Source organism: Miniopterus natalensis, chromosome 17 (assembly GCF_054644295.1).
Source record: "Miniopterus natalensis isolate mMinNat1 chromosome 17, mMinNat1.hap1, whole genome shotgun sequence".
NCBI lineage: Eukaryota > Metazoa > Chordata > Mammalia > Chiroptera > Miniopteridae > Miniopterus > Miniopterus natalensis.
In genome coordinates, this window is record NC_142097.1 from 30,015,949 (window position 1) to 30,032,739 (window position 16,791).

At 41.1% G+C, this 16,791-nt stretch overlaps 3 protein-coding genes across 5 annotated transcripts in view; 2 read left to right on the forward strand and 1 right to left on the reverse strand.

Annotated features, from left to right (window-relative positions):
* TOM1L1 (target of myb1 like 1 membrane trafficking protein) overlaps positions 1 to 1,812 on the forward strand; it is a 38,511-nt gene extending 36,699 nt beyond the window's left edge. For all 3 annotated transcript variants that reach the window (XM_087826218.1, XM_087826220.1, XM_087826219.1), the window contains 2 exons: positions 200 to 262; positions 861 to 1,812. In XM_087826218.1, coding sequence (XP_087682344.1) covers positions 200 to 254 — 55 coding nt within the window. In that variant the 3' untranslated portion in view covers positions 255 to 262; positions 861 to 1,812. The remainder of the gene's footprint in view (positions 1 to 199; positions 263 to 860) is intronic.
* COX11 (cytochrome c oxidase copper chaperone COX11) lies at positions 1,789 to 7,922 on the reverse strand. The gene is made up of 4 exons (XM_016207200.2): positions 7,519 to 7,922; positions 4,403 to 4,558; positions 3,028 to 3,153; positions 1,789 to 2,627 (listed from the first exon to the last, which is right to left on the reverse strand). The coding sequence occupies exons 1-4, from the start codon at positions 7,879 to 7,881 to the stop codon at positions 2,445 to 2,447; spliced, it is 828 nt and encodes a 275-aa protein (XP_016062686.2). The 5' UTR covers positions 7,882 to 7,922; the 3' UTR covers positions 1,789 to 2,444.
* A 3,023-nt stretch (positions 7,923 to 10,945) lies between these two features.
* Positions 10,946 to 16,791, forward strand: part of STXBP4 (syntaxin binding protein 4) — a 113,445-nt gene continuing 107,599 nt past the window's right edge. The window contains exon 1 of the mRNA XM_087826504.1: positions 10,946 to 10,973. Coding sequence (XP_087682630.1) covers positions 10,946 to 10,973 — 28 coding nt within the window. The remainder of the gene's footprint in view (positions 10,974 to 16,791) is intronic.

Genomic DNA, 16,791 nt, shown 5'->3' on the forward strand with positions numbered 1-16,791 from the left:
TACACATTTTTAAGATGCATAGGCATTCCACCACTGGGATCTGCGAAAGCTGCAATGTAAGATTCAAGGCAGAGATTTTGGTTTTATTCTCTTATACGGAACAGCTAAGGGCACCCGAGTTTTAGTTAAGGATAAAAGCCAAAATAGTACTTTGAAAGTGATGTATAACCCTTTTGCCACGATGGCTTGTTTGTTTCAGAGCTATTTATGAAGAAATTGATGTTCATCACCGCAAGGGCACTCAAAGTCAGTGACTCTTGAGGTAAAGACTTTGACTTATCCAACCTTCATTCTCCATTCTGCATGATTTCAGTGTAGTTATCACTTTCCCTAGTTAGTATTTACAGTTTTTAAGGGCTAGCTGAGTCTCTGACACTTTGAGTGAAATATTATTATATAGTTTCCTCCAAATCACTCAAGTCTAGTGAACTGTTTGTTCACTAATGAAATACATTCTTTGTGACCTTGTTAACTAAAAACAGTAAATCTTGGGAAGCAGGAATTGGTTTATGTACAGAAATATCAATGCTAACAAAAACAGATGACCAATAAAAACTTTTTAGCACTGGAATCAGACATTTGTCTTTTATGTGCAATTAATACCTGTTAACGGACTATTAGAAGCCATTTATTGTTAGTCCAGATAGGTCCTGATTATTTGTTTGCTGTACTAGTCACCCCGTTATTTATGAATGAATGCATGGCCACTAACAACCTATTAACCTATTCCCCTCGCCTAACCCACCCCCAATGGAAATAGTACATTCCCGCCTTTCCTCTACTAGTATGTGGCTCTCGAGTTATATAGGAATGGGGGAAGGGAAGGATGGGGACGGTTGACTCTCTTCTGTTTATTCTAGGTGAGAGTGAAGGACCAGCTCACTAGCTGCATTAGGGGTAACTACTCTCTAAAAGGTAGACCCTGTCCAGCTTTGAGGCCCAGAAGACAAGACCTACCAGCACATCAAAACCATGGTGGAACATTTCTCCTCTGCAATAGTGAAATTTAAACAGAAGAGTAACAGTGCAAGCTTTATCTCAAAAAAACTTGGTTTTAACATATGTTCACTTAAATCTTCAACAGAAGAAAAATTCATTGTACTGAAGCCAACTGGTTAATTGGAGCATCTTATGTTTCACAGGCTTTCCTACATTTAGAAATCATCACAGCTGTGATGAGCGTAGATAAGTATTATTTTATTACAAAATCATTCTGAATAGATGTTAAGCACGAAATGTGAGAAACTAAATATATTATTCAGGAAAAATAGCGAGTGCCTTCATTTAACTAAAGCCGAATATAAAAGTTAATTTGCACTTCTTTATAAATAAGTCTTGCCCGGCTGGTGTTGCTCAGTGGTTGAGCACTGACCCAGGAACCAAGAGGTTACCCATTGGATTCTCAATGGGTCAGGGCACATGCCTAGGTTGCAGGCTCAATCCCCAGTAGGGGGTGTGCAGGAGGCAACCAATCGATGTTTCTCACATCGATGTTTCTCTCTATCCCTCTCCCTCTTTCTAAAATCAATAAAAACATATTTAAAATAATAATGTTTAGAATTATGAGCTGTAAAAACCTTAATATTGTAGTTTATATTTCAGGTACCCTGAAGAGGTCACAGGACACTACATCGAGTTGCCTTTAAATATGATTCTTTATAATACTAAATGTTCTCTTTATTTTCTTTTTGATGCAATTTAATACTTTTATTTGGAACAAAGACTACTGGAAAACAGTAAAAATAAGTTATGCATTCATTTATGTCATAAATAACAATGACAATTAAATTACTATTAAAACAATTTAATACATCTTTTTTATAGAGTTGCTCATTACAGAACTTCTAATGTCAGTAATCTGCACATTTCCCACACTTACATTTTAACATTTCAGGGACTTGGAACTATCACAAGAAATACTAGCAGCCTGGTAGATACTTGCATTTCATTTCAAGATACCAAAATTTCAAACAGGGCTTAGTGATTCCTCTTCCATCTTGAGCTTTTAAAACAGTGACTATACACAATGAAAAAAGTAGTAACCAACTGTTTTAGAAATACAGCCAGAAGTTCTGACCTAGAACCTAAGACAACACGGCATTTTAAAAAAATTATTGCTACAAGTATGTAGTGCTAATATTTGGAAGGGGGCCATGCCTACATGTTTAAGAAACAAAGCAGTTTCTTATAATACTTAGCAAAGTTTGGTTTTGAACAGTCATACATTCTAAACAGGCACGTGGATTCCTAATGCTAAAAAGCTGAACCTGTTCTCTCAATTTTAAGTAGGGTAAATTAGTTGGGGGGGGGACATCAGTACATATTTAAAATAAAAGGCATAAAACAGAATAGAATACATTATTGTAGAATGTGTCTCTTCTGAGAAGGCAAGATACATGATTTTTCAAAAATCACAAATTCGAAGCAGGACTTAGTTGCTGACTTCAATTATAGCCTGGAATTGGCAACTTGTGCCCCTCCTTTGCTTCAAAAAAAGTATAAGAAAGAGTGATGAGATCAACATTCGCCATTCTTGGATCTTCAGCAAATTCAGGATCAATGTAGAAAAACACTGGCATATCTACTTCCTCTTGTGGATTAAGCCTTTGTTCTTCAAAACAGAAGCACTAGAAGTTATAAAAAGGCATTTACTTATTAATATTTCTATTGTATTACATAGATGCTAATGGTGCACTTCTTGGCTTTACTAAGCACACTGTTAAACATAATCTTTAAGTTCTAAACAATCTTTAAATTCTGTGATAGGGTAACAGCATCTTTTCATCTCAGATTGAGTTCTGCTTTAAGGATTGAGAATCAACAAATTCTAATCTTAAAAGCAGATTTCCATTTGGTTTGGCTCTAAACCTCCACAAAGCTGTTATAAGCAATGAAAAAGAAAAACAGTTTGAAGTTTAGAAGAAATGAGTTTTCAGAAATCAGTACCTACTAAAACACTGCAGTAAATTTAGTACTAAACAGTTTTTTGTACTTTTATTGTATTCTATAGTTTGCATTTAGTTGTACCTGTATTTTATTGAAATACTGTCCAGCTTCAAATGGTACGACATTGTATGTAGAAATTCCAATTACTGGTTTGTCAGTAGGATTCTTAGCTTTATAAAATGCCAGTGCAGTCTCTCCAGGCACTACCTGTTTTTTAAAAAAAATATATACATGATCAATACCTTAAATCTCACACAGCTCCTTCTTTTCCTACTAAATCAGTCATATTTTTCCTATCCACCAGACCATCATACCTAATCTAAACTAATGCTAAAAGTTAGCAAAATAGTGAATACTACCCATGAACATCTGATTTTCAAACAGAGAAGAACCAATGCTCTATTGCATAGTTATGGATTGTCCTCTCACATATCCGAAGTCACCAAGCAATAATCTGCAAATTAATTTAAAATGTGTTCAAGGACATTACAGCTCAAGCCTAACTTCTTCACTTATTCCTAAATATCATCATGATTTACTAAAAATTCTTTTTAAAAGGTTACCAACCTTACCCTTGGCTCACAGAGTAAATTTAACTCATAACCAGAGTAAAACTGACTGAATACAACTTTTATTTAACCAAAAAGCACTAATAATTTGAGAGAACAGATAAGTTGCAAGGCTTAAAAAAAAATCAATTTCTGTCACATGTAACAATTTAGCCACTGATACCTTATATACAACTATGTGACTGGAACTAATGTTCAAAATTATCACCTACAAAACCCTCAATCATTAAAGCGATTCAGTCATGTTTACAACCTGGGAGAGCACTAATAAGGGTTTTTCCAGTAAGAGTTATAATCAAGCTTTTCTGGCTATTCATCAATTCAAGAGAGAATTTCAGTAAGTCCTGGATTCCACTTAGTCAAGATTTTAGGAAACCTTCAAGGTACAGTCTTTCTGAAGCAGAACATGACTAGTATGGCTACTTCAAAGATCCTCAAAATTTATTTTTTAAGGAACAGGGATACTTTTGATGTAAATTAGTAAATTCTACTTTTCACTTTAAGGGATGATTTTCAACATTTTTTTTATCCAATCGTTTACACTTGAGGAAAAGTCAACTATATTACAGGACAGCTCCTATTATCAAGATTAGTATAGACCAGAGAACTTCTTAGTGAACTCTTAACATGATTCTAATAAAAACATCACTTCCCATTGTTCCAAACTGACTTTTACTGTAGTACCATGTAACTTAAAAGTTAAAGTATATTCTACAGAGCATTGTCAAAACGTAATTTGTGGAAATGAAAGAATTACAGTAATGGAATCGGTCAACATTTTGAAATTAAATTTAAATGAGTATTTCCTAGGTTGTGAAACAATTTTAAGTGAAAAAAGGAATTTTTACACTGAAAAAAAGCAATCTTTTAATAAGCGCTTTAATCACATATATTTCTGTTTGCTGAGGTCTGAAGTTCCACTGGAGACTTGCATGCACATCTGCATTGAAGGTGACTTTAATGATGCGGTCCTTCACGGGCACCATGTTTTCAACCTGGTCTGATCCATGACCTGCTGCTACTGATCCTCCAAGTCCAGTAGTCTAGAAAAATAAAGCACAATGTTACATATTACTTTTAGATGCTGGATGACCTATTCATTGGATAAAATCATAGTTTTAAAAAAATTAATAATTCAATAGGAACCAAGTCTATACTCTCACTGTTTCTTATGAATGTGTCAATGGTTTAACCACTTTAGGTGTTTCAAGGTTAAAGTCATATTTTTTCAGTAATCACTTAGTTATGTCATTTGGATGAGAGCAGACTCTCCACTGATAATACAGCTCAGAATAGCTTTGCATTAAACATACTTTCCTTTATTGGTAGTATTCCCTATCAACTATTATTAATAGAAATAAAATTTACACACAATCCTGTCATTTTAGTAAAACTACTTAAATCCATTTTCCACATTTCTGTCTGGTCCTTTTTCATATTATAACTTTTATAGCACAGATTAATTTTAGCTTCTCTTCTGTAGTCTGCTTTTCTCAAGCATCGTAAGTATTTTTCCACATTGGTAAGTGTTTTTGTAATTTCCTATAACTTTGGTACAGTACAGCTTTTACAGATATCCATCAGAGAACTTGACCCCTTCGGCTACTGAATCAACTAATCATAAAGCATCGGAATAATCTGTGTATGATACTTCTTCCCTATCTTCATCGCCATTATTTCCTTTATCATCAGAGATGCTTAAAACAATATTCTTTTTTCCGGGGTCGTCATCCTTCTGATACTTGAGGTTGCCAGAATTCTGGCATCTGGGTAATTAATCTGTTGCTATACTAGGAAAAAATAGCAAATCTGAGGTTAGGGGAAGACTCCCAGCAAAACGTAGTATTACTAGCTTCCACTTTTTACACAGGTCAGCCAGCTTCACTTCACCGCCATGAGACATCCTTCAATTACACTATAACCCTAAAAGATGCATCAGAAGGCAAGCCCTTATCCTTGTGTAATAGATAAGTATATTCTTCTACCCAAGAAGGCTATAATACTTAAGTTTTAAGCTATAACTCCTTTTCCTGAAGAATCTGAGTCACTTGAATATAGATTCCTTAATGAACTCTTTCTGACAAGCAGTCGTTGAATACAGATTCTTTAAATCTGTAAGCTTGATGATTAGAGAAATTAAAAAGGGCACTGAAAAGAAACTGTCCTGGTATCTAGTCTAGTTCTGCAACTAACTGGCTCCAAGAACTAACTAAATCTTACTTTCTTTGGGCATACTTTGCGGACTCATAAAATGAGGTCACCGTATTAAGTGGTTTACATAATCCCTTATTTTTGCCTCTAAAGTTTTGATTCCAAAAGTGAGACTCTTTTGGAAATGTCATTTAACATTCAACTGTGATTTAAATTTAGGATCACAAATTACTTCTTTACTTTTCTGACCTGTGCTTGCACACACGTGCATAAAATATTGTCATTCACTTCAGTTTGGGGCAGGATTTCTCAACCTTGGGATGAATGACTTTTTGGATTGGATAATTTTTTGTTTTGGTGGTGGTGGTAGTGATGGTGAGGTGTATCTGTCCTGTTCGTTGTTAGATATTTAACAGCATCCCTAACCTCTACCCACCAGATACCTGTAGCACCCTCTTGCCAGGTTGTGACAACCAGAACCGTCTTTGGACATTGCTAATATTCCCTGAGGAATACGATCAAACTCTGCCCTCCCCATATGGTTTGAGACTCATACGTGCTGTTTTGGATTCAGTTCCACTGATTTCACCAACTCATAGTGTTGGGATTCACGCTTCCTCCAGGCTGGCCTCTGATGAGAACTCACATTCCACACTCATCCTCCACAAATCAAGCAAATGCACTTTCCCACATAAATGCTGGTATTAGGAGACTGAAAAGTCCTTCTGACTTCTGCTTCAGTCATTATAAAAATTAAAGGCAAGGTAATCTCTGTACACTCTGGGGAGGTAAGCCAGGCATTAACAGTGGAATCCTTAAAATATTACTAATGCCTGCCTCCCACTCCAAGACATTCCGATTTAACTGTTTGGGGATGTGACCTGGATGTCAGGATTTTAAAAAAACTCACCAGGTGAATCCCCGTACAAAGAAGTTTGGGAACCACTCTCAAATACATACTGATGAACCCAATATATAGCTCTCACTGGTGGCACGTTTTTAAAACAAATCCCTGGCCCCTTCCCAGACCTCCTAATCAGAATCCCTGGGGATAGGAGAGCCCTGGCATGTTTACTGAAGAAGCTCCAGTGGTCATCCTAATGCCCAGCCAAAGCAGCAAATTACTACTTAAGAACTAAGGAGAATACATATGAAATAGGTGAAGTCTGCCTTTGCCAGTGGTTCTCAAAACATTAGTTTGCATCAAAATCAGCCACTGGGTTTACTAAAAACACAGATTGTGGGGCCCTGCCCCTGGAGTTCCTGATTCAGTCGTTCCAAGAGCTTTAAGAATTTCCACTCAAGTTCCCAGGTGCTGTGGATGCTGCTGGTCCCCAGGACCGCGCTTTTGAGAACGACCTAGTGTCTGACCTAAAAGGGAGCCCAGGGCAAGCACATTACAGTTAGATACTAATGGGGGCTGGGGGGTCCTCAAAGGCCTAATTCTTGCCTCTTTTTATGGATAAAAAGCTACTCCCAGCGTAAGCACCAATTACACGCATACTCCCATTTCCAGGGTTAACGTTCGCACATAAACCATGTAGCTCACAGAACTTATGTATTAATATATAAACTACATTTTAAAAGCGGGCACGTGTGTGAGCCGCTGGAGGGTAAGGCAGATTGCCGGTTCCGGAGTGTAGGCTGCGGACCTTTCGGGTGAGCTGAGGGATCAAGGAATTTCACTCTGCAGTGTGGCTGGCACGAGCACGGTCTCCAGAGCGGGCTGGGTTCTGCTTGCAGCTTTGCCGCTAGGTTCCCCGGTGACCCTGGACGAGTCACCTTTCCGAGCCCGTTTCCTCTCTGGACAAGAATCTCGGAAGACCCTTCCCGGGGCAGCGCCGGCCCCTACCTGGCAGTAGAGCCGATACAGAGGCACGGCGGCGTAGGACGCCCCCAGCATGCCCACGGCGGCCGCGGCCACGTACGTGAGGACCGTCTTGTTCCGCCGCCGCCATTCCTCCTGCTGCGCGCGCACGTAAGGATTCGTGCTCTTCCGCCGCCGCGGCGGCTGCAACGCGAGGTCTCGGGCCAGGCTCGGGCGCCTCCATGTTCCGAGCCGCCTCAGCCCCTTCTCAGCACCTCCAGTCCCGCTCCTCCCTGGCCCGAGACACAGCCCGACTCTCTCCGCAACGCTGGTCGGCGGCGCAAGGGGACTCCAGCGCCAGCCACAAAAAGCGGCGCACCTCCATCCCGGACGCCAGAGCCCTCCCATAGCGCCCCGAAAGCACGCACGCCTGTCACGCACGAGATGAGAACTCGCGAGGCTTGCTCGGTCTCGCGATAGCCGAGGTGAGCCCGTCGCCGCCCTGGCCACCGGGCTCTTCAGGATTCTCGGCCTGTAGTCGAGCTACGGCGGCCGGGTTGCCAGGTTACAGGTAAGTTCGCGTTTTGTTTTATTTCTCTCGCCTCCCACGTTGCTTTCCTCCCGCACCTACCTGCCTAACTAACTTTGAGGAAAGCGCCTCCATTCCTCTCCGCGTGCGCCCCGTCAGCCCTCGGGGTTGTGTCCCTGACGGTCCTAAACTCCATCAGCCTTTGTCTCGGCCGAGCGGCCCTCCGCGCCCGCTGTCCCGCGCGGTCCTTCTGCCCGGAGGACTGCGGGCCTCCCGCCTGTGCTCGCCTCCCCGCACCTGGGCTCACGAACCCCGCGTCCTAGGAAGCCTTCCCGTGACCACGAAGCCCAGCGCCCTCGAACACTCGCGCGCGTTTTCTCGGCCCACTGCCCGGGTGGCCCGTGACGACCGGCCCCGTGAAGTCACCACTTGTGGAGCGGGACAGGCGCCGCCCGGCTGAAGTCTGTGTAGAGGAGAGTGACCGGGATCGGTTAAGGGAGGGCCGGAGGACCCGGGGATGTTGCTCTGAGATAGGAGACGGGTCGGGGATGTCGGAGCTTCCTTCCCTTACGCCACAGGGCGGACTAGGATCTGGGGGGGACAGGCGGCGTAGCCCATGTCACCGAAAGGGAAGGAGGCGGCTTTCTAGGAACTGCAACGCAGCGGGTAAGAGCTCAGACTCAGGTCAGGGCTGGATTCGCACTCGGCTCTTCACTGTGGCCTTGTGTCCGTCGGCCAGGTGTTGGCCCTAAGACTCCCGCGGCCTCGTTTGTCAAATGGGAATCGTAGTAATGAGATGATGCCCGTGAAGTGGTTTTCGCAGTGCCCGCTAAAGGCGTAGTGAAAGTTAGTAAATGTTAGGCTTTCTAATGGCCAGAGCTGCCTGAGAAGCGGCATGGTTTTCAGTCATTCGACGTTTATTTATCCCACGCTTACTGGGCCAGACCCCGTTCGGCCTCCTGGGGCTACAACAGAAAGTCAAACAAGGTCACTTCTGTTAGGGAGTGTTTTCTTCTGACCGCTCCGTAGATCATCCAGTAACAGGTACATAAATAAGGGAATTTCACACAACCACCTGGGCAGGGAAGGCAATGGAATAAGATGATAGTGTGGTTTTATTTTCTTTTGTTTCTTTCAAGGGCAAAAAACTTATTTTTGCGGAACTTCATGCTGCACGCTTTCAAAGAGAGAGTCACATAAGAAAGCAAAAATGTTACCCTCTCCTCATCCTAGAAATAAATGAGAAGGGCATACAATTTCTTCTTAAATCACAACACTTGGAAGTTTAGCGCCAGCATCCAAAATGAACAGAAAAGGGGGGAGGATACGACATTTACTATGTATTTCAGATTTCTTTGGTTGGGGTTCTCCCCATGTGGTATTAATATTTCTTCATTCAATTCATATTACCAAAACAGTAAAAACCAGAAAAAAAAATTACACACACACACACACACACACACACACACACACACACACACACACACAGTGGTTGCTGAAACTGGGCACGTTGCTCTCTTCTATGCAGGCATTCCTGGGAAAATTGCTGGAAAGACTGGCTGACGTTCTCTTTTTACGTTAATTTGTTTTATAAAGAATCATCGTAAACATCCCAGTGTCTGCCTCTTGGTTATTCGTCTCGCACTCTGTTGCCAGTACTGTGGGGGCGCAGGTGTCCACGGCGGACGGATGGCCGGTTTGGACCACAGGCCGCTTGTGGGTTCTCTAAAGCCTGCCCCGCAGCTGGGCCGGTCGTGGGCGGGAAGGTCCCGACGGGACCGCGTCGGACAAGCTGGATTTGGATGCGCCGGCCCCTGAGGCTGTGCGCCCTCTGGGACTCCCTTCTTCATCGTTGCAGCGTGGGCAGCCCTGGGGAAGGTCCGGGCGTCTGCCGTAGTAGCCACACCAGGGCTGGCGCCGGGCTGCGGCGTGGCGGTGCCCCCGCGCCCATACCCGCCTGCGCCGGCCACGCGGGCGCTTCTGCACCTCCCCTCCCTCCACCGCCTCGAGCCCCGCGTGTCCGCATCCCACGCTGCGCGCCCCTCCCCGGGGCTTATCCCGCTGGATGGCCGTGCGATGTACAAATACATCCTCTTTGGTATCATGTCGATGGATAAATCCATACCCATTTCTGATGTTGAACCACTTGACCATGCCAAGGATTTTGGTGGCGAGAAGTTTCTTCTCCGCGTCTTCAGTGCCTGCTGGGCTGAAGAGGCAGGGCCCGCGGGGCCACAGGGGTTTCCTGCGGGGAGGGCTGCGGTCGCCGGGGCCTCGGCCTGGGGCGCACCACGGCCCACCGGGCTCCTGGGCTCGGGGTCCCGGGGGATCACGGCGGCCGCCTCCGCTGGAGGTGGTGGGGGCGGTGGGGGCCTCGCCCGCCTCGCTCATGCTGCCTCCTTGGGCACCTTGATGGCAGTTAGTCTGCGGTTAGCACGGCTGGTGGTCGCGGCGGCCCCGGTCACTCTCGGGGAGGCCGATGGCGATCTCAAGCCACAGGCGGCCACAGGCCGGGTTGGGTCTCGTGGCCGAGGTGGCTGGAGCTCTCCCGCCGCCATTCCTAGATAACAGTGTGATTTTATATGATGAGGAGGAAGAGTTAAGTCTTACTGAAAAGCTGACGTTTGAGCCTGGTCCCAGTTGATGATGATGAGCGCTCTCTGTACAATGACAATTCCAAGCCATGCAAAGGCCCAGAGGCAAGAAAGAGCTACCTACCATTGAAGAGCAAGTACGTGTTCCCAGCATGGAGAGCAGGAAGGAAAGGGTTAGGAAGCGAGGGCCAAGCAGGCATACAGGGGCCAAATAATACAGAGCCTTTAAGCCATGTCCAAGGGTTTGGATTTTAGTCTAAAATTATTAGGAAGTATACAAGTGATAGGATCTGATTCACATTTTTATTGTTTATGCTGTAGAGAATGGATTAAAGGGAGAAGGGCAGAAATGGAAGTAGGCAATTGCAGTAGTCCAGGTGAGTGTTGATGGTCACCTTGAGTGAGTGATTGATTAACTTGTGGTGACAAGGCCAGAAAATTGTAAAGCCAATAAAATCCAAGCACCTTCTGACTTGTCTGCTCTGGCACAAAAATCTCAAGATTCTATGATTCTACAAACTTATTTGTATTGTTTCATGAGAATGTTTGAAAAGCTTTTTCATCTCTATCTCCCTTAGTTATTTAGGATTGTCAGCTCTTTCAGGACAAGATGTCGTATTTTAAATTTCTTACAGCATAGACTCAAACCCTGTGCAAATGTTAATGTCACTGAAAGCAAGAGTACATTCCCTCCAACATTCTCTCTAGGCAACCTTTTCGTGTAGCAACAAGTAGCAGTACATATAAATGTCAGTCATAGTGTCTTTATCTTGGATTCTATTTTATTTTGTTTCGTAATTGCACATGAAACTGTTCCTTTCCAAGGTACTATAATCTTGACAGCAATAAAGTGATGTTGGCTGCAATTCTTTTGATCTGAGTCTGCTCTTGATAATGCATAAATCATTATGATAACCAATGCTAAATAATGGATTCTGCCTTGAATGGAATGGGAGCAGCTCAGGGCAAGGCTAGTACAACCTTGTGCAGGTAGAGATGTTGACTACGAACTTAAAATATCAGGGGCTGGACTGAGATTTCAGACTCGGCACCTTTAATTCGTAATGTCATTCTTCGGCCATAAATAAATAGTCCTTGTAAACCCTTTCTAGTTAGCTATGATCGTGCCTAACTTTACATAGTAGGTAAAATAGTTTATTTTTTATACAAATCATTTTGGGGGTGGAAGTGAGAGAATTAGTGAAGTTGGAAAAGGAAAAAAATTTTGATAGTCACACAGTATTTTCTTATCTGATTATTGGTGTTCAGACTTTATGAAGACTTGAAGGATTATAAAGATGTGTTATGTTTAAATTTTGGTCTCTAATTTTTTGGCATTTTTAATGGATAATATAAATTAAGGAAATTGCAACTTAAATCTTAGTATGTTAGTCACTGAGCTTATTTCGTAACTGTCTGTCTGTCTAATAAAGTTGCTGGGTCCATTTGGCAATGTGAAATACCTAACAGTTAATCTAGCATTACAAGCAGCTGCTTATTTGGTAGCTATATATTACAAGATTTTCCTTGTACCTGAAAGAGGAAGAGTAATGCATTTGAATGAATGGTAAGAACAGTGAATTCTAGTTTGCTTGAGACTAGGCTGAATAATCGCTGTTTTCCAGTTAGATTAGTTCATACTAATGACATGAGGTTGCCTCGGCCAGTCTGGGTGTCCTAGCTTCTTATCCCTGGCACCCTCCTTTAAGCCACATGCTTCAGGGGCTACTCCGTTGAGAAGGTTTTAGATAAGTTTATATGATTGATAGATAAGATAAAATGAAAACAGAAGTCATTCATCAGTAAAAGGCATTTATTTTTTTTCCAAGTAACATTTATCAAGATCCGGGTGAGGTTCCTGGGTCTGTTACCTGTGTAGTTGCGCAAGGCCCTACTTTTAAAAGGGCCCTGAGCTTAGTTGGGCCCTGTACTTGGTTTAATACTCTGCTGTTGCGATCTTGACTTCTTTTTTTTTTTAACAGGGGCTTGCATTTTCATGTTGTGTTGACCCCAATATACATGTTATATCCCAAATGAACTGACTGGCATTCTGACATAATGCAAGGCTAAAGCACAATCACCCTGTTTGGAATTAGCAAAGGTTAAAGGTAAGAGATAAGGCAAAAGGCAATTCAGGTTCCCTGAGAAGAGTCAGGTTGTATGAGATGAGGTCAAGCAAAAATCCAAACTCCTTTCCACTGCCCATGAGACCAGTTAATCTAGACCCTGCCTACTTCTCCAACTTTATCTCCGATCTGTCTGCATTCACTGTGCTCCAGCCACACTTCTTTCTGTGCTGTAAACACCCCACACTTATTTTGCTGCCTTGAGGCCTTTTCTCTGCCTGGAGCACTTGCTCTCTCAGGTTTTCTCCTGGCTGGCCTATTATGTGGATCTTGGCTGAGACACTACTACCCAATCTAAATTAGCACTCCTCTGTCCAGTCAGATTGGATTATATTATCTTTTGGTATCTGAAAGTTAGTTCATTTTGCTGTTTCCTTTTTTATTGTTTTTCTCCCAACACTAGAAAGTAAATACTGTAAAAGCAGGGATCTTGGATTGTTTAGCATAATAGCACAAGCATTTAGCATAGTGCCCGCCTATGACTGCACTGAGTAAAATGTCTGGTGGATGAGTGCATGAATGTAGCAGGCAGAAGGGAGTCAGATAGTCTAGGGAAACTTCTGAGAACAGTGATGAAGAGCTCATGTTTCAAGACATCTAGGACTCCTTTGAAACACTCTGGTATTTCCCGCAGGATTGGGCTGTGTGTTACACACAGATGCTATTCGTCCACCCCCAAAACAAATGAGCAGCATTCCTGAACTGTTTAGATTCCTGAAAGGAAAAAATGCACTAGTAGCTGGAGAATTGCCTTTGGGTACACAATAAAGGAGATAGTAAAAGGACCCTTTGATCTTTTATATCTTGATTTCCTGAAACTTTAATGTCATTTAAAAAAGATCAATTAAGTAAAGTCTAGCCCAGGGAAGAGATTTATTTCTGCTTTTTGCCAGTGTTCTTAAACAATGGTAGGATTATATAAATAGTTAATGCTCTCCTGAAGAATCTCTAATGTGATAAAGTGTTCAAATTAACAGTTTCTAAACACTGTTACTTTTTGTCTCAAATATAATTCTGAATCTATAGGTCTAACTTTACAACAAGCAATATTTACATCTGTAATATCTGTTCCAGTGAACCTATAAATAGTAGGTATTTCTAGTTTGTCAATCACCGAATCCACACAGATTATTTATTGGGTACCAGCACCATCCTGCCCTCCTCCTCTCTTGAGATGATCTTATTGTAAAATTTCACTAAAGGAGTACTCTTTTTTCTCCCCTCAAATTCCTCCCAAATGACCTGACTATAGGCTACCCCATTCCATTCATGGACCAGACTGGTCTTAGAGGTTTTAAAAAGAAATTAAAAAAGAAAATCCTCCCCTCAAAAAAAACCCAAAAAAACTGGGGGACTTGTAGTTTAATAAACCCAGAATAGAACTTTTTTTTTTATTTTTAGAGCCAAAAAGAACCATTACAGGTCATTTTATGAATGATCTTGTCCTTCTACTGGGCAACAGAGGAGTTGAGTGGCTCCTCAAAGTCATGTGGCTTCGGGGCAGTGGAAATGGAATTCAAACAGGGGTATCTTAACTTTGAGACCACTGCTCTTGGTCTAAAGATCCTGGGAGGAATTACTAGAATGAAGGCTCCTTTGTTTACATTCAGGAAATCATTCCTGTTGGAGACTGTTACAAGGTAAAAATGAAAAAAGAAAAAAAAAAAACCTTCACCAAAAGAACAAAACCAGTAGCGACAAGGTTTGTTTTTCTGTTTCATCAATGTGTGTGTGTGTGTGTATTTTTTTTTTTTTAGTTGATTTTCAGAGAGCAAGGAAGGGAGAGGGAGAGAGAGATAGAAACATCAATGATGAAGGAGAGTCATTGGGGATCGAGCCCACAACTTGGGCATGTGCCTTGACCGGGAATTGAACCACAATCTCCTGTGTCATAGGTTGATGCTCAACCGCTGAGCCAGGCCAGTCGGGCCATCAGTATATTTTTAATACCAGCTGAAAGTCTACTGTGACCATTCCTCAGTAAAAGATACAAAGGAACTGGAAAATAGACCTTTACCCTCAAGGAGCTTTAACCTAATAAATGAATATGAAATAAATGTAAAAATAACAGACTTCAGGCTCTAACTAAAGGTTATATATTCTTAATTATACATTGTTCAACTCTTATCCTGTTTTCAGTGGAGCAAAATTATATTTGAAGACATGTTATCTCTCCACTGCTCTGAGTTTGGATTAAGGTGGATCACTTAAACTTGAACTATATTTATTTAGCCTCTCCTAAGTGCAAAACAAAATAAACAAAAACACTCAGCAGATAAAATTCATTCATTTCTGAATTTACAGTAATTCTTGTTGAGTTTGTAAATTACGTCACTAATTAGTTGCCCACATGAGAGATTATATTTAGAATTAAGACCAGAAAATATACTTTTTTAGGAATTAGAAAGTCTTGCTCTCCCTTTCAATATAAGAAACATGTAAATCAGGAGTTCCTTTTTCTTCTGGTTGCTAGGAACCTGAGACCCAAATTTGAAGCACAATACCAGCAACTTAGTTAACAAACTGGCTACTATATTTGCATTCTCATTTCTCTTGGATTTTACTTTCTATTTTTGTTTTACTAATGTGATTATACATGTCTTTCATTGAAAGTTGCCTCCAGTACTTTTTGAAAATATATAGGATATATATTTTATTTAATAAATAATAATTTAATAAAATATTCTATTAATGTTAAGCTGTATAGTATGAGAAAGGATTCTCTTATCATTAGGTTTGTTCATATTGTTGTTTTCTTAGTCCACTTGTTTTGGTTGAATAAATAGTCCTACTCTTGTCCCCATTCCCACCCCAAACACTTGTTTAGCAAACAGTTTATCTGTTCTCCTGGAATTTTTTTTCTTTGTTAGGAAAAAAAACCAGTTTTACTAATTACTTCCAAAATAGTAGAAATGATTTTGTTTCAGGCTTGTTGAGATAATAAGGTATCTTCCCAATATATGAGTTGTAAGCATTATACAGTGTTTGTGATATTATAATGATACAAATTTTTGGCTATCAAATTTAAATTATTAACCAAATCAGAACATATTTAAATGCTAAATTTAAACAAATTCAAACAAAAATGAAATTTTTCTTGAGAATTGAAATCTTTAGTACTATTTTAGTTTCGAAGCTGAGATATGTGTGGGTGTGTGTTCAGTATAACTAGGGTATTTCTTAGACTTCACTTGATATAATGCAATAATAGATCATGGAACTTAATAAGTGATAAGAATTTGTTTTTAAGACAAGTATCGATTTGTGCTTTTATATTGCATGAGAGATGTTTGTAATTAAAGTAATAAATTGATAGCAGTGCTGAGCAACTCTTCACCAACTGTCAGTGATAGCAAACTAAGGAGTTATACTCATATACTTTCTCTTACTGGTTTTCTTAGAATTCCAGTTGTTCGAAAGGCTTTTAAAAAAGCAAAACCCTGTAATAGACTGTCTTGTATAGTAACCACTAGAGGGCAGCACAGAGTTGGTAATGTTCTTTGATTATACCTGGTCCTGTCCAAGAGAACAGCCAAAATAAAGGAAGGTGTAGAACGAAGAATAAGTAAGTTTGCAGTGCTTATGTTCCTTTCTGTGTACTTCCTCATGATGGAGAGTTACATGCATGTTTGTGAGTACAAAATGGATGCTATTTCATTTTTTAAAAATTTAAATTGATAATAATAGCATTTACTGCGTTCTAAATACTAGATTAGAATGTTAATAAACACCTTACAAAGTTTCTGCATAGTAGGTGTGTTCAGAATAGGAAGCACAGGCTATAAGGCTATCTTCCTTAAGTTGTTGAACAGAACATTAATATTCTTAAATGCATATGTGTTCCCTGCCCCACCCCAGGTATTTTATTTCCATATATCTCCTAGATCCTGTTCCTTTCTTTCATATCACCTATCTCAGTTTGTGATCATAAACTGATGTCTGTGATTGTTTTATCAACTCTGCCTGAACCACAAGACAGTACACCCTAAGTGCAAAGGTCCTACCTGATTTTATTCACAGTAAAATTCTTAGCCCCAGTGTGGTGCCTGACACATACTGATTGCTCAGT

What these genes read in the sequence shown, in the direction of transcription:
- COX11 (XM_016207200.2), bottom strand. Translation starts at nt 7,881, where the DNA reads ATGGGAGGGCTCTGGCGTCCGGGATGGAGGTGCGCCGCTTTTTGTGGC. An exon ending in TGTATCGGCTCTACTGCCAG is followed by an intron (nt 4,559 to 7,518) that starts GTAGGGGCCGGC and finishes TTATTTTTCTAG; the next exon opens with ACTACTGGACTTGGAGGATC. An exon ending in CTCAGCAAACAGAAATATAT is followed by an intron (nt 3,154 to 4,402) that starts GTGATTAAAGCG and finishes TTTAAAAAACAG; the next exon opens with GTAGTGCCTGGAGAGACTGC.